The sequence below is a fragment of the Helicoverpa zea genome, chromosome 2 (assembly GCF_022581195.2).
Source record: "Helicoverpa zea isolate HzStark_Cry1AcR chromosome 2, ilHelZeax1.1, whole genome shotgun sequence".
In the NCBI taxonomy this organism is placed as follows: Eukaryota; Metazoa; Arthropoda; class Insecta; order Lepidoptera; family Noctuidae; genus Helicoverpa; species Helicoverpa zea.
In genome coordinates this window covers 5,188,279-5,212,946 of record NC_061453.1, presented here as the reverse complement: position 1 = coordinate 5,212,946, position 24,668 = coordinate 5,188,279, and the positions used below count along the sequence as shown (strand labels likewise).

The window sequence follows — 24,668 nt, the reverse complement described above, 5'->3', positions numbered from 1 at the left end:
ACAGAGGGTACATTCGTTAAACAAAGTATTGAAAAAGTTATTTTATACTGTTTTACAACATGATGTTTTGATATGTTATAGAATATAGAAGGTACCTAAAAGATCTTAGTTTAACTAAAGATGTAAACAATCGTTATCAGCATCGGCAAAGGTTACCTATCACTTGGAATCTGCTACGAAAATATTTCTGGACAATTATACTTATTCAATTTGTGCTTGAGTAAAAAAATTGGGAAAGTGCATCCAGCCGTAGCTATTTTACACAACAATAGATAATAATCTTCCACGCCGATTTCGGCAACGGCGACCACTTCGACCCTAATGGCGTGCGTGTGCTCTCATGTGGCTGGAGTATCCAATTTTGTGCGTGAAAGTCCGCGCACACTGCGGACATGTCAGGGTACCAGCCACAAAGTTGTAGTTGATAGCTACAGGTGGTCGAGCTTTCAACTCATCTCGTTTGGCATCCAACTCAGAAAGCCGGCGTGCTTCAAAGTCAAAGACTTTGGCTTTAACGCGGCTTCTCCAGTCTCTGCGGTTGGATGCCAGATTCTCCCACTGAGACGGGTCAATGGAACAGCTTTTCATGTGGCGCTTCAGCACATCCTTGTATCGCAGCAGCTGACCGCCACGTTTCCGCTTGCCCTCCTGCAACTCGGAGAAGAGGATGCGCTTGGCCACTCTAGTATCCGGCATGCGCAGTACATGCCCGCACCAACGAAGCTGTCTCCTCATGAGGTATGCTTCAATGCCACCTACATTGGCTTCCCTCAACACTTCTGTGTTACGCACACGATCAAATCAACCAACAATAGATAATGTTGCAATTAATGAAACTTATTGCACAACAGCTGCAACACATGTGATTTTGTCCTTTTGTTATTGAATCCGAACTTTCTTTCTATGAAGCTTTAATCAAGGGAAATTGCAATATTCGATATGGTTTATGTTTTCCGTTGACCTTTTGTGCTAAACATATAAGATGTGTTCTAATAAATTATTCTGATAAATGTAAATAATACGAAATTGACTGACTGAAATGACATTAGACATATGAAAATTATAACCTAAAAACTTTTGAACATCGTGTTTGAAGACAAATTAAATAAAAGATAGAACAATCATAAATAGCTATTTTATTGCATATCACATCACCACTTCACCACTATCTCCAATTCAATGTGAACATTTTTTCCTTGGTGGTAACACATCACACATCACAGATGGAACATTCCAGAGGAAAATAAATGCTTACATCATTTTACTTTGTTAGTTAGTTTTGTAAGTATACATTATATAAAGAACACATTCAACAGCAAAAATGAGATAGAATTATAATTATGCAATAAACAAATCGGAGTTAAGTCTTCGCCTCCCAGGGAATCCGTTATTTCTTTCCTCCAGGAGGCTGTAGCGGCTGGCCACGTTCTTTTCCTCGTAGTTTTATTCCAATTGCCCTTTCTATCTTGCCGAGAACTATGTTGTTTGGAATGCCACGACCGGCTTCGTAGTCATTAACAATTTGAGGTTTCTCGCATATTTTAGTTGCCAAATCTTTTTGACTCATGCCTTTAGATTGTCTTCCTTGCATTATAAGCTTTCCCAGGTCAAGGGGTACTTTTTCATGACGTAATTCTTCAGTCTCTCGGTCGAGTTTAGCCGTATTTTTTGTGGTAACGTGTTGTTTATTGGTTCCAGCTCCATACTTTTGTTGAGTTTCAACTGGAAGGCCTTGACGGCGTGCCGCATTTACCGCTTGTTCAGTCTTCAGAGCAGATGCTTTTGGTGGTTTTTTACGGAGTATCGTGACTGTATCCCAGTCAGACATTTTTGCGCAGCTGATATCACTGGTTTCACAATAAATGAATATGTATACGAAAATTTATCTGCTTTGCTTGCTCCGTGCGTGCCTTGCTGTACTTACTAGTGATGTTAAAAGCTAATTCGCTTCTATTATTGTCGATTCTCTTTGTCGATTTCGATATTTTTTTGACAGAATAGTTGATTCGATTAGAATACATAAAATTTTTTCTTATTTATAAACACACATCAGACTGGCAGACCACCTTCTTCTTATGATACAATATTTGCTAGCCGACTTTATTTAATAGTAGTAAAAGCCAGAAAATTAGTTTTACGTGTCTTAATGAATAAGCATGTAAAGTGACAAATTTTACTCAATGTTGCAACTTGAATTGAATTCAATATTATTAAGCATTTCTTTAAATAATTATATTATTATAAGTTAAAGCAGATGATAATCTAATGTCGATAAAAAGCAACACTAGCTTTTCACACCCACTCCACCACTGACACTGACAACCTCCCACCAACCAAAAGAAAAAAACAGCAATATGTCAATGAGTATAGATGTTCTGTGATGTCAATTGTCTATAACCTCAAATTGCGTTGTAATATTTATTTATTTGTATTTTTAATTAATTTATTCGGCTGAGACCTAGACTTGACTAGAAACACAATTGATTGAGTTATAAAAACATGCATGAAGAAGTAACTGACTCGGAAGAAGAGTTTTTGGTTTATGCCGAGCTAGAAGATGCAGTGAATATTGAAAAGTATCGCTCAGTACATGTTCTAGGAGTTAATGGAAAAAATCCAATCATTCAAATGGATGATACGTTTTTTACAGGTACTGCACTCACTCATGTACATTATAATACAAGTAACGACAAAAGAATCACTTACACAAACAGAAGTTCCACTAAATTTTATAAGTTCACAACAATATATTTTATAATCTTGAAACTCCAGTACTTAATATGATATTTGCTTTTAATTAGGAAAGTATGAAAATGCTCTAGGCACCTACATGTTTTTTGAAGAAGATTTAGATGCTAAATCTGAGGATCCTTTATTTGATAAGCTGCCTGAAAAGAATTTGAAGTATGTCTGCAAGACAAGAAAGTTATTGAGCATGGAACATGCATATGTTACTCCAAAAGAAGGTATTATCATCATCATCATTCTGACGTGCCATCCTTATAAACTTGGGGTTGCACAGCATGTTTTTCTCTTTCCTAACTCTTCTATCTGTTGTCATCTCCCAAGTAACATTATTTCAAGCTATATTGACTTTCACACAATCCATCCATCATTCCAGTTTCATGCCCATTACTCACAATGACTTAAAGGAAAAAAACTTACTTTTGCTTTGCATTTTTCCTGTTTGTGAAAAACTATGTATTCTGCCAACCATAATTTCTAACCAAGAAATGACTTATTGAGTTATTTCCTCCACAGGGCATGATCTTCAAAACCCAAAGCAAGAAGTTGATGAGAGCATAGAACCAGTAAATTTTGAGACATTACAAGAGGCCATTGATAATTTCAAGACAAGATTTGAATCCGAGTCAGTCTCTGAAGTAACTGAATCATAGGTAGGTAATTGGATATTTGACCTAAGCTGCACACATCTATACTAATATTATAAAGCTGAAGAGTTTGTTTGTTTGTTTGAACGCGCTAATCTCAGGAACTACTGGTCCAATTTGAAAATTTCTTTCAGTATTAGATAGCCCATTTACCGAGGAAGGCTATAGGCTACTTTTTATCCCGGTACGGCAAGTACTTCCCACGGGATGCGGGTGAAACCGCTGGCAGAAGCTAGTCTGATATATTGGTATGGAAAAGTTTAGTTTCAATCACAAAAAAGCACTGAAGTAGTGTTAATATTTGAAAATATGGATATGTCACAGCCAGTAGGTGGAAATAGCCATTCAATCACACAGCTGGCTGGCTCTTTGACTTAACAATACCATTAATCAAATATTCTAGAGCCTGTAAATATCGACTGTCTCACAACTTACACGTTAGGAGAAAATATCATAAATAATAACAACACTTTATATTTAACGCCATATTGAAAACAAAAAATAGCAATCACTTCTTACATTTATTCTATTTCAAGCACACTGTTCACTGAAAGAAAAACTATTTACAAATACAATCCATAGAGCTAATATGACCACTATGTATGTAGGTATTTCCCCGTAGTTATCATACCTACATATAACACTAACTACCAATGACATCCTTTTTAATAACTTTGTAACACTTTAGCTAGTAGGTAGTCGTAATACGGGGATTTCCCGCAAACAAAAGTCGTGAAGTTGGCACTATCGCGTTTACGAGAGAAGAGGCTCGTAGGTATAATTACTTCAGTGTTGTGTTTATATTACACCCGCGTAGTCGCTATCGTTTATTTCCCGCACAGCAAAATTAGTAATTCTTCATAATATTACGATACTCTTTCATACTAGCTATTTATAACCTTTGCTGAGTCAGTAGTGGATTTATTTTTATCTAGGTTTTCTCAACTGGCTCATTTAGCCTTGTGAATTGTGCCTTTGGTTTGAGTAGGTAAGTGGTCCATATAAAGTATTCAAAAACATAAATGTAATTTTAATCTGTGTGTACCTACCGAGTTATTTGAACTTTCGAAGTGAACAAAACAAATTAATATTAGTTTGAAGTGAAGTGTGTTATTTAGGGTTAAGTCCTTGCTAGCGCAAATGTCGAATGCACTGAGACGCACAAATGAATGCACACAAGTTCTCGCAACTTCTTTTTACTTCAGGGGCCCGATTCTCCTAATTTTACTTAAGCGACCTTCGATTGACGTTCGACTCGATTCGACTGAGATCCAATCCCGACTCGATTACGATTGAAGCGTATGTGGCATTCCGCTATTTTTTCTTTGAAATAAGCCTTTTTATCCTTTTCTGTCATTCAATAATGAATCATTTTGTCTGCAAATGATTTACGATTGCAAAATGATTGTACAGCAAACTACCGTATAGACCAAAATCATCAAAATAGCAGACCAATCGCACACCAATCAAATGTCAATCGAATACGATTGGTCTTTTATTAGTAGCAGAATGCCCGATATGGTTAAAACTGCTATTACGATCATATTGCGATTCGATTTCTATTCGATTTTGACATTATTAACTTAGGAGAATCGGGGCCCAGGGAAGTTAATTTATCCCTCAAGATGTATGTAGGTACCTGTGTACCATAGCACAAGGTGCAACTGAATACCTACTGCCACAAATAAGGCTCTTTGGTATCAATTTGTATACCTAAAATATCTTGTTGTTTTACTGGTTCAATCGCTTTATCTTCCCTATGACATCCTTTGTGTGATAATTTATCAGGAAAAAAACTAATGTTAGTAGACAAAAAAAACCTCATATTTTAGCTTGCATAATTGATTTACTTAGGACCTTGTAAAAATTATTATAAATACATTTCCATTATCATTGCCTAATTCGTCTATGATTAATTTCCCGTTTTAAAAATGCATTGAGTACACAATTTATTTACCTGGAGTATGAATAGAATACCTACCTTACTGAAATAAACGTAACTTAAATGTAAAAAATAAAACTTTATTGAAGTAGTAATCGTACTTTAAAGCTGGGACTATTTTTTGCTGAGAAATCTCTAATTAAACTAGGAAAGACTGACTTCTTACATACTTTTCATAATTTTTTTCAGAAACATGACGAACAGTGAGAGTAGCCGGCGCGGTCAGCGTCACAATCACCGAGTAAAGATGGAGAAAATCTTCCAGCAGGTGACCAGAAGACATGTGCGAATAAAACGGAGAGAAAGAAGGGACAATAACTCTGTTCTTAATAAAGTGCTGCAGGAATTCTTGAATATAATGCGTAAATGTGATAGCTTATTCAGTAGTATGAACCCAAAGTTAGAATATTTAGGAAGCTTCTTTGATGGAATGCGCGTCGGCCAACCAACAGAATACGATATAAATGTTATTCTAACTTTTCACGTTAACTATAGTAAAATTGAATTAGATGCCCGTGACACCCAAAATGGTTACACGAGTATAATAATGCCTGAAGAGTTTCGCAGACTATCAAAAACCCCAGCTACCGCCATTAAAGGCTTCAAAAAGACTGAAATCTGGTGCGACCGATCACATCGTCTTTTGGTAACTGGTTTCAGATCCTGGATGCAAAGCGTAGTAGACGCCGCGCTCGATACATTACCACAAGAAGATGGCAAAAGAATTTTAAAAGTACAAGATAAATACTTCAAGATTCTATACAAGATGTCTGGCCCTGCTAATACTATCAAGATATATGTGGAGGACGATTATGTTATAGATGTCGATTTAGTACCAACCTTAGCCTTTGAACTTCCTAAAAAACCTTTTAATTCCAAAATCGATTTCAACAAAGTCAAGCAGACGAAAAAAGCTCATTATTTTGCAGTACCAAAGCCGAGTGATACTAATTTTAGCTGGAGGTTGGCTTTTCCCTATCAGGAAAGATATTATACTGACAAAACTAACAACCTTAAAGGTACATTGAAACTTTTGAAACTATTTAGAGATGTCCAAGGATTTAATAAGTTAGCTAGTTATTTCATAAAGACATTATTTTTATGGGAAGTTGTAGAAAACGATGATAAATTTTGGTCAAAGAATTCTTTAACATTTTTGGTAATTCACATGTTAAAAAAATTAAGGGACGCCTTGGCATTGGGAATTATTAAGAACTTTTGGTGCTCTGATCACAATCTCCTAGAGAAAATAAAAAAAGAAACATGTCAAAATTGGAGTAATCGAATTTCTAATATAGTTGATGATATAGAAAGAAATGTCGCTGATCCATACATTGTATTGAAGTACTTTGTCGCTTAATATGAACTTACAGATACCGGCACGGATATTGGGCTCTCGGCGGAAGAGTGGGGATCGCTTTGCGCACCCGTACGCATAAGGCAATAAGGCAGTAAATCGCTTCTGCGCAGGTGAAGGTCATGGCTCGATATCCGTGCCGATAACTGTAATAGATACCCACCCAAAACAAAAATGTGAAAGGCTGCCAAGTTCGATAATATGGGAATGCTTCGCCTATAAAAGAAGTGAGATCTGAATAAGTACCAAGTTCCATACATATACCTCAGTTAAAAATAGTTACTTTTTAATGATGTTACTTGGCAAGTTTTAATATAAAATTATATACTTGATTCATTGCGTTTAGTAGGTTTATAACAAGGTGTGTGAAAACTTGCCAAGAACCATCATTAAAAAGTAACTATTTTTAATGATGGTTGTTGAGGGGGTCTCTACAGATACTAGAAATTTGATATGCGTAAATAAAATATATTTTGAGTTATAGGGGGGTAGAATTTGGCCCGAAATGGTTCGTGTAATATAACCCACGGCCGGTGTGTCGCTTTTTTTTGCTCGAACTTGGCGGACACACTGCCGTGTGTCTAGATTAGAAAAATATGACTACCCTCCAGCTTGCGATCTATATAACATTATTATGTTGAATTTAATTAGATAATTAATTTATTAAAATGTACCGCTATGGTATTAGTGTTAGTAAAATAATTAAGATTAATTTAACCAATAGTTACTTTATCTACTGATTTATGTATTTAAGACTAGAATTAGACTAAACTTGTATGAAGCAAATGTCAAAACTCTGTCTCTAGTAAGTACAATCGCTGTAAGATGATAAGTTGTACTATATTATTTATTAGTAAATATACCTATGCTTTTATAAACACAATTTACTTATTTATTTATTTATTTATTGTTATTATTTGGAAAAGTCCGACCTACCCTCTAGATCATAATAGATGTAACACCTTTGTTTGTCAATGTACTTGAAATACTTATAAAGTTGCTATCACCATCATCCCCCGAGCCTATTTTCCCCAACTATGTTGGGGTCGGCTTCCAGTCCAACTGGATGTAGCTGGGTACTAGTGCTTTACAAGGAGCGACTGCCCTATCTGACCCCCTCAACCCAGTTACCCCTTGGTATTGGGTTTCCCGGGTTGGACTGGTATCAGACTTACTGGCTTCTGACTACCCATAACGACTGCCAATGATGTTCTATGACAGCCGGGACCCACAGTTTAACGTGCCATCCGAAACACAGTCATTGGTGTCTAAGGTATACTGAGAAAGTACATACAAACTTAGAAAAATTGCATTGGTACTTGTCTGGAATCGAACCCGCGCCCGGTCGATCACCTAATACAGCAGAAGAACCTGCGCTTAAAGTATTGAGTTTATTTTAAACTCGAGTTCCTGTTTTTTAGTATTTACTATGAACCGCATTGATTTCAGTGGTAAACAGATATTGCCTTACTACAAAAACTTTAACCCCTGTTTTACACTTGTCTAATAAAATTTTGGCTGCAAAATGAACCATATGTCAACGTCATAATTTGACATTTTTTTAGACAAGGCATAAACTGACGTTTAAAACTTTTTGTGGTAAGACGGATATAATCGTAAACTAAACGAACAAGAGAGATATTGATATAGTAACTGATCCCGTGCGAACTATTGCCGTTACCGGGAGAAAATAAAGCCTGTTACCTAAGGGTAAGGGATGATTTATATTAGGCCGGTACGGGGCACGGATGTGAAACGTTACATACATTTTGTATGACGAGCGTCGTTTGTGGCCCGGACGGGCCGTGTCCGGGCTTTTACTTCATCCGTGCCCCGTACGAGCCACGTACACGGCACGCCCCGGACACGGCACGGCACGGCCCGGCCTAATATAAATCAACCCTAAGTACCTATATAGCTTTCTATGAAGGATTTTTTCAAGTCAGTTTAGTAGTTTCGGAGCCTTTACGGTACAAACAAACAAAACAATGTTTCCTCTTTTTTATATAAGTACTAATATTGATTTACTAATTATATTTTTTGTAGAATTGTAAATATGATTTAGGCCAATTTTTATTAGTACAGAGAAATTCGAAAACTAACAGGAATAGAGTCATTACCGTATTCTTACCAAACCTTATGGCAGCACTAGCGACCCGCTCCGGCTTCGAACGGGGTAAGAATATTTCCCCACTATTTATTTTATGGTGTTTTAAATATTATAAACCTTCATCTTTCATCACATTATCTATTTAAAAAACCGCTTGAAAGAGTTTTGAAGATTTAAGCGAGGGGAAAGGGACAACGGGACAGAAAAAGCGGCTTTGTTTTATGTAGTGAAGAACCATTTCAGTTATTATCTGCGAGTGGCAGGGGTGAGCGAAAGGCGGTATCACTAGAACGTGTTTCAAGTGTGTTATGTTATGAGCCGTCATATAGAGTTGGTCGAAAACTAGGATTCTCAATGACTTCAAAAATAACAGCAAGATCAAAAAGGACGAATGTAATTTCATACTTTTAATTTTTATCGAGGCCTAGTTCATAAACAACGTTTTTTGTGCTGGCAATAGTTTCGATCACTTCTATACTCTATTGCTTGCCCCTCCTACCGCACACCCCTCAACCCTTGAAATAGCCGCCATTTTATTTGTATTGTATCGCCATTTCATTTCTTTCGTGAGATGGAGAATTGAGCAAGAAAGTGAGACAGAAATAAAATAATCTGAATCCTGTTGCAATTAATAAGCTTTCCAAATTACTTTAAAGTAATCTTTGAAAGTTATAATCAGGTTAGCATTTGTGAGTTTTGCCTTATCATTTCCTGTTCAATTTTTTTAATTCTAATCGTGACCGCGTCTCACCTCTTGTTCGAGTACAATGGCGTCCGTCGGTCCGTTTACTCGTAGCGCGTATGGATATTCCGTCATCCTTTTCTTGCATATATCGACTATTCAGGAGACACTGCCTTTCTACGAATGATCTTTTTACGAGTAGAGTAGACTGATAAGAAATATTCCCCGTTACCTTCGCACTTTGTGTTTGAGTTTCTCTTTCACATACAATCAACCGCGCTTTTGACAAACGCGTAATGAAGAATTTAAACATAAAATGTATCATTTATGTTCTAACAGATATTTATACGATGTGCAGCTGATTGAAAGTGTGTGATGAAATAATTGGTGTGTCGATATGTTCACTACGAACACAGTACAAACCGGCACAGTGCCGACGCTGCAATATCAAGAGCATCCGACTCAAAAGTCTCAAGGCAAAAACATTGAAAACGTTCAGCAAAAGAATGCTCAACAAACTCAACAACAACAGGTACATAAATATATTTTGTATTTGTATACATAACCTAAACATCTCTCTGTATATAACACACTGAACATCTACCAATTTTCAGAATGTTTTGAAACAATTTTCTGGCACACATTACATTCCAAAAATCGATTGTAAAACATTGCAATTGTGCCATAGTCGTAAATATTATGGCTAGCAAACAAAGACTCTTCATGGCTTTGTTGTTGCTTTTGCATATTATAAAACTCAAAAGCTGATCAATGTAAAATGCTTATAGCTCTTTCACTCAATCATAATTTCTGAGAAGATGCTTTATGATGCTTATGATGTGTTAGGAAGAAAAGCTAAGTTCATTCACCCTTTTGAATGTTTACCCCTATTTCTAATTTATAGTTCAAATAATCTGTTTGAACATGCTTTCTAAATCTTATTTGTTTGCTATTACAGGAATTTCCAACATTTTGTTATACAACTAATGTCAACATGATTGGCAAACTTGGGACAGGCACCACAACCGGTGCTGGTAATGTTACCAGCGGAGTAAACATAACACAGCTTACTACAAGTGATGATAAGACTTGCTACATAGCCCAGCCATTCTCCTACAACTATGCATTAGTGAATCAAATGCAAATCGCTCCAAATGGAATCCAGAATACAATATCCAATATTAGCTTCAAATGCGATGTTTGTGGTCTCATGTTTGGGCACCTCACTCTACTTAATGCTCATAAAAGGATACATGCTCAAGACACAGGTAATTATTCAGAACTCTTTATTTTTATGTAATAACAACTATAATGCTATATAATTTAACAATAAAAATATCAGCAACATGAAATGTTAAGAAATTACATGGTATCTCACTTTGTGTTTTTAATAAGAGACTTCTATGTGATTACAGATAGCAATATCACAGTGGTAGCAACGGGTGTAAGTGCTGGCAATGATGTTGCCATGCCTCCGCACATTCAGATCCTCTCCTCTGATCCTACTGAGCAACAACAACACCACGTACAAATTCAAGACAGTGAGTTGTACTGATTACTCTAGTTTTTTTTATTATAGTGGCTTTAAGGATGCTAAATTGTCAATGGCCAGTCAAGCTACTTTCGGATATTATATTACCAATCACTCGTATCTATGATCCATAAATGATTTTTTTATTGCTATTAACTAAAAAATATGTTGTTTGACTTTTTTTGGCTATATTTAAGGTTGGTGGATATCATTAACAATCTTATTTATGTTGCAGCTAAACCAGTCATAATAGAAAAAATCCAGAAATGTATTACTTGTGGTGGACCCATCGCAAACAATCCCAAAAGAAAAGGACCCAAATTAATACGCTGTGAAAACTGTATTATACAGGATACTGTAGATCAAAGAAATAACCAATGTAAGTATTGATGAAGCTTTCTTTTTATATAATTTAGTTAAATACTTTTGCTTTCACTCAATAGAAATAGCAATTAGCAAAGCTGTATTTTTACTAATGTACACAATTTATTTTGGCAGTGAATGCGACTCAAATATTTGTAGCAGCGGAAGACAATGTTAAGTTTGAAGTGACCGGGGTGAGCACCGTGCAACCAGCTGCGGATCCACTTTCAACCACCCAGACCAATCAACAGACGCAACAACAACAACAGCAACAGAAACCTTGTGAGTACAGTTTAGTAGTATTTATTTATTTATACTTTATGCACAATGTAAAACGGCAGACTTAACGCTTTGGCAGTCTGTGCCGGTCTGACTTAGTAAGCGATGTCCTGCTTAAGTGGTCTTCTAGAATTTTTAACACACTTTTATTAGGTTGACCTGTAATGTAACTACTATGGTAAATCATTTAACCTTCCAAGGATTGTAGCTTCATAAATATTTCCAGCAGTATGTAGTTCTGATGATAATAAACATAACAAATAATAAATAATTGTTGAACTGATCTGATAATGGTGCTGGAATATATGATCTGGAAGCTCATGATTGAACATTGTATCATCACTGTATTTGGACTTGTTAGAAAATTCTTGTAATGACCTTTCAACACTATTAGTGTGCATTTATAATGTTTCCTGTTTCCTAGTGTTTAAAATCTATTTTTTTTATTATGTTTAATAATTAATTTCAGTACCTGGCCACCATCCTGTGAAAAGGAGAAACCTAGCATCAGTAACGAAATGTCAGAACTGCAATGGTTCAGGCATTATTTTTGTAGGTGGGAATAAGAATAAGTTAAATAATGCTAATTTGGACAAGCCATTCCACTGTAATATTTGTGGGGGCTCATTTGCCAGATATTCCTCATTATGGTCACATAAAAAGTTACATTCTGGTGAGAAGAACTTTAAATGTGGCATTTGTGGGATTGCATTTGCTAAGGCTGTTTATCTTAAGAATCATTCAAGAATACACACAGGAGAAAAACCATACAGGTATGAACACTATTATGTGCTATGTTATTGAACTGATGAAAAAATATAGTAACTTATGCCCATACTATCTACTTAAAAAAATGTGTAATTTTCTTTTAGATGTAATACTTGTGGTATGCAGTTCTCACAGTCACCTCACTTGAAGAACCATGAAAGAACTCATTCAGGGGAGAAACCATATGTTTGCGAAGTAAGTTGTTTATATTTTTGGTTTTATTTGAGTTTGTTGCTAAGTTTACCCTTCCATAATTCTTCCCTTTGTCAAACCTTTATATTTAAATTGCTCATTGGTTTAGGAGATTTTTGCATTCAAAAAGCTTTACATGTGGGATACAACTGGGATGTCATAATTGTGACATAAATTACCTGTATACCAACAACTGTAAACATTATCGTACACATTAAAATATTGAGAGTCATTATTCCTAAAATCTCAAACTAAACCACGTGCAAGTGTAAGGTTGATACTACTCTATTAAAAGTTAAATGAAATGTACAATAACGTGTTATATTTACTCAGGTCTGCGACAAGGGATTTGCGCGGCACGCTACATTATGGAATCATCGTCGCATACACACTGGGGAGAAGCCGTACAAGTAAGAACGTCGCGTATTTATGTTAGCTCTTATAAATATCAAGTGCTGTTGAAAAATGTATGTTATTTGCATCGAAATTATGCATCAAGTGCTTGATATTTTAAAAACACTGGTACCTACTCAGCTGCATCCGGTTAAACTGAAACCCGACCTCGAGGTAGATGGGAGAAGGCTCGGAAGATGACGATGTTTGATATTTTAAAGGCATAAATACATATTCATGTGCTTCTATGTTCTTCACACTATCTAGTCTGGCAAAACTATGAATTTGGAAATTGTGACCAATAGTTGCCAGTCTTTTACTTTCTAGTAAATTATTTGATAATATATTCGCACGTGCGATGGACGCGGGTAAAACTTCTCCACCAAAAGTTATCAAAATTGGGAATCTCAATTTTTCGCTTTGATAATATCAGAGTGCCTTGACAATTAAAAATATGAGATCATTGTGTTGTGTTTATATTTATTTATTTTTACCATACCAACGGTGTCCTAAAAGATCCTGTATGTACTAAGTATTTTATATAAAATTGTATTGTTTAAAAATAGATGTGGGACATGCGGATCAGCGTTCAGTCAAGCGGCTCACCTCAAGAACCATGCTAAAGTGCATTCCGGAGAGAAGCCCTTCAAGTGCGACATTTGCACGGCTGCCTTTGCGGATAGGTTTGCGCTCAAAAGGCATCGGGGGATTCACGACAAATATGGTATGTATAAAAATTGAATTCAATATGTTTCTAACAAAACATATCACAGCAAATAAAAATCAAAAATTTCATTCATAGGACAAACTGCGCCTTTGCCTTCACGAATTCAACAAAATCAAGCAGAGCAACAACAACAACAAACTCAAAATAGTGAGCAGCAGAGCACACAACCAGCGGTAGAAGTGGAACACCATGGAGAACAGTCACTTTGAGTCGAGTCACTCTCAGTTTTAAGAGAATCCCACCATGTCAGTTGATTATGTTGTCTCTGGTGACCAAAAGACCATATTGTGATAATGATGCCCAACCTTGATTCAGTGGTGATTGAATATACAGTAGTGTTTCCAATCCATTGTAGGCACTTTTTACTATTGCAATCGCAGCGGCATTAATGACTTACGTATTTGTGTTCATTTAAAGTTGGAGTTCAGTTAATCAATTTTTGACTTCATAAGATTATCATTATCAAAAACAAATTAGCCTATTAAAATTATTGGCTGTGGAATGCAACATAGTATTTCTTTTCAATCTCTCTGTATTTTCTGTAATTTTAATTTACATCATGGTATTGTAAATAAATGAATTCAGGTGCGTCACGAAGCCTATGTGATTTAGTATTTTAGCATATCTAATGAGGAGTATAAGTTTTTTTATTTATAGGAAGTGGATGGGGTGAACTTACTTATATTAGAAGCAATACTTTTTATAGGTAAAAGGTTCTCTGCAATACAATATTCAGTATAGCTGCTAAACAATTATTGTTTATTTTTGTATAGATAACATCGAATAAAATTGTAGTAAGTACAGCTCATCCAGAAGCACCCGCATCATAGTGATGCGTTTTGTAAGTTAAACCTGGAATTTTTTAATTATTGAATATACATAGTAAATTTTTTGTCTAAATCACGTCGTTTTGATTTTATTGCTACTACGTCCTCCACCGCTTTTGTCTTTTTTAAAACCACAAGCTGTTTGCCTGCGTCCCGGAGAAACTGCATGCAGTACCCGGATAAAATATAGCCTATGTTACTCAGGAATAGTGTAGTTTTCCAATAGAGGAAGACATTTTTCAAATCGATTCAGTGTTTTTGGAGTCGACTCCTTTCGTTTGTATGAGTATTTCTTGACGTCCTATACAAATAGATTATCTATACTAATATTATAAAGCTGAAGAGTTTGTTTGTTTGTTTGAACGCGCTAATCTCAGGAACTACTGGTCCGATTTGAAAAATTCTTTCAGTGTTAGATAGCCCATTTATCGAGGAAGGCTATAGGCTACTTTTTATCCGGGTTCGTGCAAAGGTTTCCACGGGATGCGGGTGAAACCGCTGGCAGAAGCTAGTTTAGCTATAAAGATAAATTATATTGCATTAATTGGTTGCAGAATATTTAATAAACTGTTGTGATAAATCCTATCTGGCAGACAGGTCACAAAGACCGCGATGCAATTACGATAATTAGGCATTAATTATTAATTCTTGTCTTGGTATTAATCAATGCGCTTATACACATATCACATAGGTAGTATGTTTTTAGCTTAATTTCTTTAGCCTACTGTGTAGACGTTTTTCGGCCACTCCGCGGGCGGCTGGCTGTTCCCATAGAGACCAGCCAGCGCCGTATGACATTACTTAGTGCACAACCATTTGCGCAGAGATTGGTGTACCTTTTACCTATTCCTTAACTTTTCAACCCTATGGGAAGGAAATCGGACACGACCGAGAGATCAGGCGCCGACATTACGTCCTCCGACGCATGGGTGTATCATTGCCCTACTTCCAGACTCCGGGCAGCTTTGCGAAAGTTTCTAAACGGCACATAGCGAATTTATTGCTGAGTTCAGCCCTATCCGGGAGTCGAACCCGAAACCCTTACCCAACAGGGGCTCATAATAACAATATGGCGTAAATAGCTGTGAGTAGGCTTGTTTAATAGGTACCTATCTATCTAACTAGACATGATGGATCACACGAAAATTTGTCAATTTTAAAACTACCTAGGTACTTGTAAATTGGTTTGGGGAAACCATGTCAAATTGCCAATGCGAGCTTGTACGAGAGAATTACTTAGAACATGTGAAGTATTGTTTTGACGTATGCAAGGACAAGGTAACACATGTGACGTGAGATAAGTATAATCGATTCATTAAAGAATAAACACTCATTAAATTAAGATATTTATTGTTACATATATCACGGATTAACTTAAGAACATTAATTAACCTATTACACGTGGTGAAAGGTTATAACGGAAAGGTTATAATTTACTCGTAGACCCAGTTCTCGGCAGCTGGTGTCCATCCGACGACTTCTTTTTCGCTGAACCACAGAGCGATTTCCTTGTTAGCAGACTCCACACTGTCAGACCCGTGGATGATGTTGCGGCCAACTTGGATGCAGAGGTCACCACGGATTGTGCCGGGTAAAGAGTCGGCTGGGTTTGTAGCACCAAGCATTTGACGACCGGTCTTCACGGCGTTGAGGCCTTCCCAAACCATTGGAACAACCGGTCCGGAGCTCATGTACTTCACTAGACCAGGGAAGAACGGCCTGGACGCCAAGTCACTGTAGTGCTTTTGCAGTAATTCTTCTGAGGGCCAAACAAATTTCAGGCCAACCAATTTGAATCCTTTCTTCTCAAAACGCTCGATGATCTGGCCGACAAGTCCACGTTGGACTCCGTCGGGTTTGATCATGATGAAAGTTCTTTCACGGTTTTCCGCCATTATGACTTTTATTAACGTGTAGCCGGCGCGTCTGAGATGGATTAAAAGGTAGAGCAAAGTGGCAATCATACGAAAAAGAATATCGTTCCGCGTCACAAATTACCCACAGATAGCATATACAATACATACAGTAGCAAAAGCCAAACGGAATCGATCCACTGGGAAAGTTTATTTGTGACTGGCAAGAACGTATTCTCGTTACACTTACCGATAACAAATGATAACTGAAAACTTACATGAATTTAACAAGTTTAGTGTCGATTTTGTTTGTTTAGAGAAAAAAGCGCCCTGCACATAAATAACTTGCATGATGTTGCATCAATTGTGAAATGAACTAAGTCCATTTGTAAACGTTGTAACCTTTTTAATTATAGGTAGTTTGAATTTAATCAGAATGCTTTGTATTATATCTTATGCATGTTATGACATGATCATTTACTAGGCCACACGCTTGCATGAAAGCATAACAAATCTTTGAGCCGACGAATTTAAAACCTTTTCTTTTCAAAGACTTGGATAATGCTATGGACATCGCTGTTTCAGATGGCACATCTTTATAGTGTTTCCAATGATTTACTATAGGCTCTTTGTTTACGAAGCTCCATATAAAATCAGAAAAATTTTCGTTATTATTTTCCATTTGTACATAGCACTTGGCGTTGTTTATTATAGATTCAATTTTTCCTTTATGCCTTATTATGCCAGATTCTTTTAGAAGTTGGTCAACATCCTTTTCCGTTAATTTTGACACTTTGTGAGGCTCGAAGTTAAAGAAACACTTCCGGTAACTTTCTCGTTTTTTTAATATTGTTAACCACGATAAGCCAGCTTGTTGTCCTTCTAAACATAGCATTTCAAACAAGGCAAAGCTGTTATATTGTGGAATACCCCATTCTTCATCATGGTATTTAATGTAGAGTGGATCTTCTGTTAACCATCCGCACCGTAGAACTTTATTTTCTGCCATCTCACACCAACACTGGTTTATTAACAAGCGGTGCTTCTAGTAATTCGTAATACGAAACTATTTCACAATTTCTATACCCAAGTGGTACCTCTTTTTGTATTATTTATTTTATGGCGAGCAACATAACCTAATCTCTAGTTATTCTTCGTAGCTTATCCACAGATTATAAATGTAATAACTACTTCACTCATCGCTATAACTAAATTACTTGTTACCCGGGAGCAAGCATTATTTATTTATTGTTTTTAATGTCTTAACGTGGTATCCTCGTCATCGCCATCCGGGCATAAGTATTTCATATTATAGTGCACAAGCATTTGCACAGACAAAGGTACCTACACCTACTCTCTATTCCCTCATTCTTTTTTAATGGCGCAATTACCACTCAATATTTTTCCTAACATTTAACTCTTAGTTATTTTATATGGATAGCTATAGTTTTGCAATAACTGTAGGTAGGAATAAGTATGGGAGGGATATTAATTAAAATAATTTTGATATCCATAAAAGTATTTTTATTCTATTTGTTTACTAGGAAAGTTATTCACTAACAAAAAAAATGAATCACTTTCGAAGCTGGGAATATTATTATGAGACATGCCTCGATAAATAATTAATTTTTGCCAAACCCAAAAAGACGTGGCAGAGCTACCCTTAAATACAATACTCACAGTTTAACCCAGTTTATTGCATGATAATTTGATATTTAAAGATTCTTCTTTTCTTAGTCGGTATCTAATCGTTCAATTGCTTTTTGTTGGAACAAATCTCAAAGTCAGAACCACTATCTAATACCATCCAAAATTCATGTCTAATAAATAGTAAGTGTGTGGGTACACGTTCACTTCCAAAAAACCTAACTAAGGTTTACGGTCCATTTTTAATAATGAACAACATGAGGCAAGGATTAAAAGTTGATTCTGTCAGACAAATGATAGGATTGTTTTAAGAACATGGTCTGCAATAAACTGAGCTAGTTTAATAAATATGAGGATGAACTTCATGAAACCCAAGAGCTGCGACAATATTTTGTCCGGTGCACGATGCACGACCCATGCCATCGCCTGGCTTATCAATCCAGTTAAACTCTGGCAACAACTAAAGTATTCTTTCTTTCTCTTTATCGAATACTTTAATTATTGTGTGTGCCAATAATTTATTCCCTAGACTAATTTTAAATCTTAATTCGTTTATTTTACGTATTATAATAACCTAAGTTTAATCATAACGGCTGGGCGTATTCAAATTTAAATATCCTGTACAAACTATCCACTTAGGACCTCCGTAAACTTTGGCAAGCTTAGATTGGTGGTTACATCTGTGAGGCTTGATATATCTTCGTGTCTGTGGTCCAGATACCAAGCTATTCACGAGCCTTATATTTTCATCACTAAGTGTTCCATCTGATATTTGTTGCAAAAGAGATGTATACTCTGGTTTAGACAACTCATTTGTAATACGCATCATCTGAAAAAAAATCATACATAATTAGACAGCTATTTTAATTTCAACCCACTTGTGTGTTCACTGAACCTACAGGTAGAGCTACTTACCACTATCTTTAGCTGGGCTTCTGAAAGAGGTGTTGCTATTGGGCCTAGCAACATTACACTACTATTTGACCCGAGACTCTCGGGATCGACTGATATGAGCCCATCATCACTACCATTACTCTTAACTTCGTCATTTATAATTAAGAACATTTGTTCATTAGGCATTGTGCTTTGTGACTGTTTATGTTCCGGCACGTAAGGTTTAGTAACTGTTGCTTGTGGCATTATATCATTTAATAAAGCTTTCAGTTTCAATTTAGTTTTGTCCTTCTTCTGGGTGGGCTTATTTCTTTTACAACAAAGTGTTTTTAATTGAGCTACGAGAACATCAAATAATAGTTCTTTCTTTTCTTCTTCGACGTCATCCTTATCTTCAGGTTCGATTTCTGATGGACGATTATAAAGTAAATTGTTCAGTTTTTGTACAGCTTCATACCGAGGGTCCCCGCCTTTTTTAGCAGGAAAAGGGTCGACTTCTTTATTTTCTAACCGAAAAAATGCCCCTTGTGGTTTATTCCTGTCAGAAATCGTTTGAAACCTCTTATTTTTATTATGATTTTCTAATATCTCATTTATCACAGGCAGAGGTTTGCTTGGTAAGTCAACAACTGTTTTGTAGTTTTGAGCAAACTTCGATTCTGAAGCAATCTTGACTATGTCCTTTAAGTTGTATTCACTCTTATTCGGTTGTTCGCTAAGGAGTTTAATAAGCTCTTCATCAGACAGTTTTGAAAGAAGATACGTAACGTCGCTATCTAAAAATAATAATAGTGCAATTTAATGAGTACCTTCTGTCATATATTCTGCTTAATCTATATCAAATAAACGTGTGAAAAAAGATTAAATAAAAGTTTTAAAAATCTCGTTACTTACCACCACTTCTCAGGATAGACGTTTTTGGTAAATCTTTGTCATTTGGCAAATATCCTTTGGCTAATATGTATTCTGAAACATCCTCCGGCTCACCGGCAATGGTGTACATTTGATTTTTATTTAATAATGCCATTGATATCGCTGTTTGTATCTGCAGAATGTCAAATTAAAAAGGCTACAACAACGACAATGGTTTAAGGTAACTTTTAATTTTCATAGTTTACATGAATGTGCTTAGGTGAAAGCTTAAGTTCTCTATCGATCATACAGATGTGATTTTGTTAATGTACAAAATACTTAAATGATAACATTTTTATATGAAAACTTAAATGTTACTTACCCAACAAGAGAATAATATTATCCTATATTCACAAAGATACGAAAACATGTTCAGGTCTAGGATAGTTATGCGGTCAATGCAAGTTTAATTTCACGGCTGAATGCTCAATAGCTTCTTCCCCATAAAAGGTAGTTTCCTATCTTGTTATGTTTATGAAGTTAACAATGAACAAGCGCTCGTTAAATACTTTACGATCGTGATAAGGAGATTCAGCCGCGTTGAATGTTGTTATGTTTTAGCGTGTCAAGGACGTCCATACAATATTTTGATTTTTTATGCGAGATATCCATTGCAGATGGCTGGATTGATGCGGATTGAAAGTTCTTGGTATTGTAACGGCCACGGGTCGGTCTGTATAAGGTTAAGTGGCACATAGTACAGGCGGGCCGTAGATGCGGGACCATGTCACGAGAGGCAACTTATGTTGAGGAAGTCAGTGCTCTCCATGTATGCAAAATACTAGTAGTCAGGGGCCCGATTCTCCTAATTTTACTTAAGCGACATACGATTCACGTTCGAGTCGGTTCGAATGAGATCCAATCCCGACTTGATTACGATTGAAGCGTATGTGGCATTCCGCTATTTTTTCTTTGAAATAAACGTTTTTATTATTTTCTGTCATTCAATAATGAATGATTTTGTCTGCAAATGATTTACGATTGCAATATGATTGTAGAACAAACTACCGTATAGACCAAAAACACCAAAATAGCAGACCAATCGAAAACAAATCGAATGTCGTTGGAATACGATTGGTCTTATTTTAGTAGCAGAAGGCCGATATGGTTAAAACTGCTATTGCGATCATATTGCGACCCGATTTCTATTCGATTTTGACATTATTAACTTAGGAGAATCGGGCCCCAGGTTATCGGTTTCCACGGTTTCAAAAGGCGATTAGCTGCTTAAAAATTGAGTTTGATCATTGAGTTAAATCATGGTGTAATTTTAATATGCGTATCGCATACATGCCCCTGATTATACAGTCAAAAGTGTAGCTGTTCACAATGTGAATACCCACTGCACCCACCCAAGTCAACAGTACCTACAGCATTAACATGCTATATAGTAAGGAATAAAACCTCTTGGAAATGCATTTTGGGAAAACCGAGCCAAAGTCGAATAAATAAAATGAAACTTATTTAGTAAAACAGCTATTACTGTTTTTCTAGTTAATACAGTTTTATTAGGTATGTATACCTACTTTTACTAGTACTTACTTCACAGTTTGCTAGGATAACCGATAAGCATGTACACGAAGTCAAAAGAAATTAATTGTAGCATGGATAAGACAATGCTATGAATTAGGCATAGTGTAACAGCGGCAGCATATCTAGTATGGTTTTGTGACTTCGCACCTAGCATCTTCTAAAAAGCAATAAATAAATACAACATCTATAATTTGGCGATCAAAGAATGAACCGTTCCAATTTCATCGGAACAACACCGGAAATAAAGTTTGGTTCGTTAAGTTGTCGCACGCGCCGTCAATTTGAAATATCTTTGGATAATGTCAATGTTGTCATTGTCATTTTTGTTTATTTATTCATCCATTAGTTTAGTGTTTACATCTGAGGTATACATGAGTCAAGAGTTATTTAAAAAACAACAATGAATATTCCTTTTCCAGTTTTAACTCCTCGTTTAGTGGACCCATTGTGGTTTAATGCTGATAGTCCTTGTGATGAAGAAACAGAATTATCCGCTTTAGAACAGGCGAATCAGCATTGGGTGCGTAACGGATTAATTCAATTTTAAAATCGTAAATCTTTAATATCTGGGTGTATTATGCTCATTTAGACTTAATACAGTATCTTAGAGTTCATTGCTCCTGCAGTACTACGATTTTCAATGCTGTAGAAATGCAAGTGACCATGTTCATTAGGTAGGTAACACGTTGAGTGCCACGGACTCGCCTGGCGAGCATTGTTTTTACCCGAACTCGCGAGGCGAGTCGTTTCAATTCGTGTTACAGCGCCGGCGACTCGCCTAGCAAGTCCAACGCAAAATGTACGCGGCCTCCCAGTAGACATCGTGAAAATCGTAGCGGCAACGAAAGTGTTAAAGTGAAAACATGAATTTTGTATGTATTCTTTGCAGTTAAACTCAATAGGTCAGCAGTACATGAAGCGTGCTCCACTAGGGAAAGCTGATCCTGAGCCCATGGAAGAAGAAGCGGATACTGATGAGGAAGAAGGTATGAAGACATCTGTTCTCGTGACAGGATTGAGGGTTGTCAATTGACCTTTATATTCTTAACGTTTATGTACCTTGTGGCATTTACTTATATTCAAATGTATATTATACAAAGTGTCTCATAGATATGACACACCCGATATAATGGCTATATACAGGGTTACTGGTAAGTAGACCGCATCCTTTCATGAGGTGATAGTATAGGTCAATACGGATAAATTTGACCATGGGATACACTGGGCAAAAGTTAACCCGTTTGAAGATAATCGAATTTCAAGATCTTTTCTTTACAAGTCGTCTAGGTACACATATAATTTTTTATTATTAGTTAAAAGTCTCGTGTTTGCGGATTTTTGTGTTTTGTGCCTTTTTGGATAGCTAGATAAATGTAGATGTCTTTTAAGTATTCTGCACAAAAAAATGAAGAGTAATATTTTTGAGAAAATAGCTACTAAAAAAGTAATTGCTGTTCGCTATAATTTTCTCTGTGATTTGTAGTTTTATGGTTTGTTATTATGAAGTGATTCATCTTCTATCCAAAAACACACAAAAATCCACAAAAACGAGACTTGACTAATAATGAAAATTTATACGTGTACCTAGACGACTGATCTTGAAATTCGATTATCTTGAAACAGGTTAACTTTTGTCCAGTGTATGCCATGGTCAAATTTGTCCGTATTGACCTATACTATCACCTCCTGAAAGGATGCGGTCTACTTACCAGTAACCCTGTATAAAATATAGCCAGTAAAATCATACATAGTCCCTAAGATAGATGACCCACTAACTAAAGTTTCATCACATAAAAGACCCTCTGACCTCATTGGCACCAGTTTTAAAGCAGCAGCTTTTTTTCAGGTAATGACGAATCAGATGAATCTGAAGAGTCCCATGATGAAGATGAGGAGGAAGATGTTCCAGCATCATACTCCCCCGCTCGCAACAACAATGAGCTGGAGCCTGACAGTTTAGATGACCTCAATGATGGACCTGACCTCAATAGCTCTGATCAGAGCGCTCTTTGGCCCATACAGTAGTTTAACCTTTTGAACGCCAATGTCGGCTATAGCCGACATGAGCAAGCGTGCCCTGTGCGCCAACGACGGCTATACTCGACAAAAAACAGGTCGCAGAAAAATACAAAATAAACCTATTAAATCATTACTTTTATGTATTTTTTAGTAGATATTTAATTAAGATTTTCGGGCTTGGCGTACAGGGCATAGGAATACCGATATGGCGTGGCGGTGAAAAGGTTAAAAGTTGTATAGATCAAGAAATATGCTTAGTTAACTATTGTGACCTAGGCAGAGCAATCACTGCTAAGTAATAGTATAAGGGCCGATTTTGCAATCATCAGTTAACTTCTGAGGAATGTAGTGGTCTAACATATCAATGCAAAAGCATTCAAAACATCAAACATTATCCTTAAGATAAAGTTATCTGATGATTGAAAGATCTGCCCTAATATAAATTAATTTATCTGACTGAAGTTTAGCGAATTAAGAAGTGAGCAGAAAATAAGAATAAATTAATTGAGTCAAACTTTTGATTTTATTTATATGTGGTTAATTTCTCCTTTTTCTCCAATTAGATCAATAAATCGTAGAAATATTAAAGTTATAGTTATCGGCAGGGATATTGAGCCATGACCTTCGCCTGCGCAGAAACGATTTATTGGTTTATTGCCTTACGTGTACAGTGCGCAAAGCGATCCCCACTCTTCCGCCGAGAGCTCAATATCCGAGCCGGTAACTATACTTATTGTAACCTTTTTCCAAGACATGAAATCTGTTGTTGATGTTTTACGGCCAGTTTCTTCATCAAAAGTTAAAGTTAACCCTTAAATGCATGAATTAATGAATTTTATTAAAAAAAATAGGGTTATAATATTTGAAATGAGTGGAAATCGGGAAAAATATTAAAAAAAATTATAAGTCATATTTTACAGGGTTTTTATTGAAAAATATTAATGATGCATTTTTGGGACAGTATGCAAAATAGACATAAAAATTCTTTAGGTATGAAACAGATTGAAGCAATCGTTCCCTTTCTTAGAACATAGAAATACATTGCATTTTGTGCATTTTATAAAACTTTGCAGCTTACATCCAGGCCTCATGCATCTCATGCGACTTTCAGTTTTTACTTGGTTGTGACCAATATTATCACGACGAACGTCAACAGCCGGTAAAACTTGGCATCCTTTTTTTCTTTTTGCTTGAGGTCCTGCGGCAACGATACTACTGTTACTTGGACGTCCTCTAGTGGGTGGACT

General features: G+C 36.2%; 7 protein-coding genes across 12 annotated transcripts; 3 read left to right on the top strand and 4 right to left on the bottom strand.

Moving 5' to 3' along the window:
• Nucleotides 1-1,119: 1,119 nt before the first annotated feature.
• Nucleotides 1,120-1,952, bottom strand: LOC124638896 (endothelial differentiation-related factor 1 homolog). Its single transcript, XM_047176041.1, has one exon. It carries the CDS (start codon nucleotides 1,826-1,828, stop codon nucleotides 1,388-1,390), a length of 441 nt encoding a protein of 146 aa, XP_047031997.1. The 5' UTR covers nucleotides 1,829-1,952; the 3' UTR covers nucleotides 1,120-1,387.
• A 394-nt stretch (nucleotides 1,953-2,346) lies between these two features.
• Nucleotides 2,347-6,831, top strand: LOC124638876 (cyclic GMP-AMP synthase-like receptor). 3 transcript variants are annotated; one of them, XM_047176030.1, is made up of 4 exons: nucleotides 2,347-2,650; nucleotides 2,802-2,966; nucleotides 3,262-3,398; nucleotides 5,524-5,706. In XM_047176030.1, the coding sequence occupies exons 1-3, from the start codon at nucleotides 2,500-2,502 to the stop codon at nucleotides 3,396-3,398; spliced, it is 453 nt and encodes a 150-aa protein (XP_047031986.1). In that variant the 5' UTR covers nucleotides 2,347-2,499; the 3' UTR covers nucleotides 5,524-5,706. The 3 variants fall into 3 exon arrangements, with proteins under 3 accessions (XP_047031986.1, XP_047031969.1, XP_047031978.1); XM_047176013.1 differs by lacking the exons at nucleotides 2,347-2,650; nucleotides 2,802-2,966 and having other exon boundaries at nucleotides 3,260-3,398; nucleotides 5,524-6,831; XM_047176022.1 differs by lacking the exons at nucleotides 2,347-2,650; nucleotides 2,802-2,966; nucleotides 3,262-3,398 and adding an exon at nucleotides 4,174-4,380 and having other exon boundaries at nucleotides 5,524-6,831.
• A 2,491-nt stretch (nucleotides 6,832-9,322) lies between these two features.
• Nucleotides 9,323-14,636, top strand: LOC124641532 (zinc finger protein 160-like). 3 transcript variants are annotated; one of them, XM_047179632.1, is made up of 11 exons: nucleotides 9,323-9,480; nucleotides 9,823-10,015; nucleotides 10,442-10,751; nucleotides 10,899-11,024; nucleotides 11,250-11,393; nucleotides 11,513-11,659; nucleotides 12,126-12,429; nucleotides 12,529-12,619; nucleotides 12,950-13,026; nucleotides 13,576-13,733; nucleotides 13,812-14,636. In XM_047179632.1, the coding sequence occupies exons 2-11, from the start codon at nucleotides 9,881-9,883 to the stop codon at nucleotides 13,943-13,945; spliced, it is 1,626 nt and encodes a 541-aa protein (XP_047035588.1). In that variant the 5' UTR covers nucleotides 9,323-9,480; nucleotides 9,823-9,880; the 3' UTR covers nucleotides 13,946-14,636. The 3 variants fall into 3 exon arrangements, with proteins under 3 accessions (XP_047035588.1, XP_047035604.1, XP_047035597.1); XM_047179648.1 differs by having other exon boundaries at nucleotides 9,350-9,490; XM_047179641.1 differs by lacking the exon at nucleotides 9,323-9,480 and having other exon boundaries at nucleotides 9,566-10,015.
• Nucleotides 14,637-15,896: 1,260 nt separating this feature from the next.
• Nucleotides 15,897-16,561, bottom strand: LOC124638064 (nucleoside diphosphate kinase). Its single transcript, XM_047174879.1, has one exon. The coding sequence runs from the start codon at nucleotides 16,525-16,527 to the stop codon at nucleotides 15,997-15,999; it is 531 nt and encodes a 176-aa protein (XP_047030835.1). The 5' UTR covers nucleotides 16,528-16,561; the 3' UTR covers nucleotides 15,897-15,996.
• Nucleotides 16,562-16,695: 134 nt separating this feature from the next.
• LOC124638059 (DNA-3-methyladenine glycosylase 1-like) lies at nucleotides 16,696-17,592 on the bottom strand. Its single transcript, XM_047174868.1, has one exon. It carries the CDS (start codon nucleotides 17,423-17,425, stop codon nucleotides 16,844-16,846), a length of 582 nt encoding a protein of 193 aa, XP_047030824.1. The 5' UTR covers nucleotides 17,426-17,592; the 3' UTR covers nucleotides 16,696-16,843.
• LOC124638071 (anaphase-promoting complex subunit 15B-like) lies at nucleotides 17,224-23,935 on the top strand. 2 transcript variants are annotated; one of them, XM_047174904.1, is made up of 4 exons: nucleotides 17,224-17,242; nucleotides 22,292-22,388; nucleotides 23,249-23,428; nucleotides 23,647-23,935. In XM_047174904.1, exons 2-3 carry the CDS (start codon nucleotides 22,316-22,318, stop codon nucleotides 23,425-23,427), a joined length of 252 nt encoding a protein of 83 aa, XP_047030860.1. In that variant the 5' UTR covers nucleotides 17,224-17,242; nucleotides 22,292-22,315; the 3' UTR covers nucleotide 23,428; nucleotides 23,647-23,935. The 2 variants fall into 2 exon arrangements, with proteins under 2 accessions (XP_047030860.1, XP_047030850.1); XM_047174894.1 differs by lacking the exon at nucleotides 17,224-17,242 and adding an exon at nucleotides 21,734-21,922.
• Nucleotides 18,595-20,687, bottom strand: LOC124638054. The gene is made up of 4 exons (XM_047174856.1): nucleotides 20,192-20,687; nucleotides 19,852-20,002; nucleotides 18,979-19,733; nucleotides 18,595-18,892 (listed from the first exon to the last, which is right to left on the bottom strand). The coding sequence occupies exons 1-4, from the start codon at nucleotides 20,237-20,239 to the stop codon at nucleotides 18,644-18,646; spliced, it is 1,203 nt and encodes a 400-aa protein (XP_047030812.1). The 5' UTR covers nucleotides 20,240-20,687; the 3' UTR covers nucleotides 18,595-18,643.
• Nucleotides 23,936-24,668: the final 733 nt, after the last annotated feature.

Excerpts from the sequence above, each read along its gene's own strand:
- LOC124638896 (XM_047176041.1), bottom strand. The coding sequence starts at position 1,828 with ATGTCTGACTGGGATACAGTCACGATACTCCGTAAAAAACCACCAAAA.
- LOC124638876 (XM_047176013.1), top strand. The coding sequence starts at position 5,528 with ATGACGAACAGTGAGAGTAGCCGGCGCGGTCAGCGTCACAATCACCGA.
- LOC124641532 (XM_047179632.1), top strand. The coding sequence starts at position 9,881 with ATGTTCACTACGAACACAGTACAAACCGGCACAGTGCCGACGCTGCAA. Across the intron at positions 11,660-12,125 it reads ACAACAGCAACAGAAACCTT|TACCTGGCCACCATCCTGTG; the intron begins GTGAGTACAGTT and ends AATTAATTTCAG. Across the intron at positions 12,430-12,528 it reads ACAGGAGAAAAACCATACAG|ATGTAATACTTGTGGTATGC; the intron begins GTATGAACACTA and ends ATTTTCTTTTAG.
- LOC124638064 (XM_047174879.1), bottom strand. The coding sequence starts at position 16,527 with ATGATTGCCACTTTGCTCTACCTTTTAATCCATCTCAGACGCGCCGGC.
- LOC124638059 (XM_047174868.1), bottom strand. The coding sequence starts at position 17,425 with ATGGCAGAAAATAAAGTTCTACGGTGCGGATGGTTAACAGAAGATCCA.
- LOC124638054 (XM_047174856.1), bottom strand. The coding sequence starts at position 20,239 with ATGTTTTCGTATCTTTGTGAATATAGGATAATATTATTCTCTTGTTGG. Across the intron at positions 19,734-19,851 it reads GTCTATCCTGAGAAGTGGTG|ATAGCGACGTTACGTATCTT; the intron begins GTAAGTAACGAG and ends TATTATTTTTAG. Across the intron at positions 18,893-18,978 it reads AAGCCCAGCTAAAGATAGTG|ATGATGCGTATTACAAATGA; the intron begins GTAAGTAGCTCT and ends ATTTTTTTTCAG.
- LOC124638071 (XM_047174894.1), top strand. The coding sequence starts at position 21,803 with ATGAATATTCCTTTTCCAGTTTTAACTCCTCGTTTAGTGGACCCATTG. Across the intron at positions 21,923-22,291 it reads AACAGGCGAATCAGCATTGG|TTAAACTCAATAGGTCAGCA; the intron begins GTGCGTAACGGA and ends TATTCTTTGCAG. Across the intron at positions 22,389-23,248 it reads GGATACTGATGAGGAAGAAG|GTAATGACGAATCAGATGAA; the intron begins GTATGAAGACAT and ends GCTTTTTTTCAG.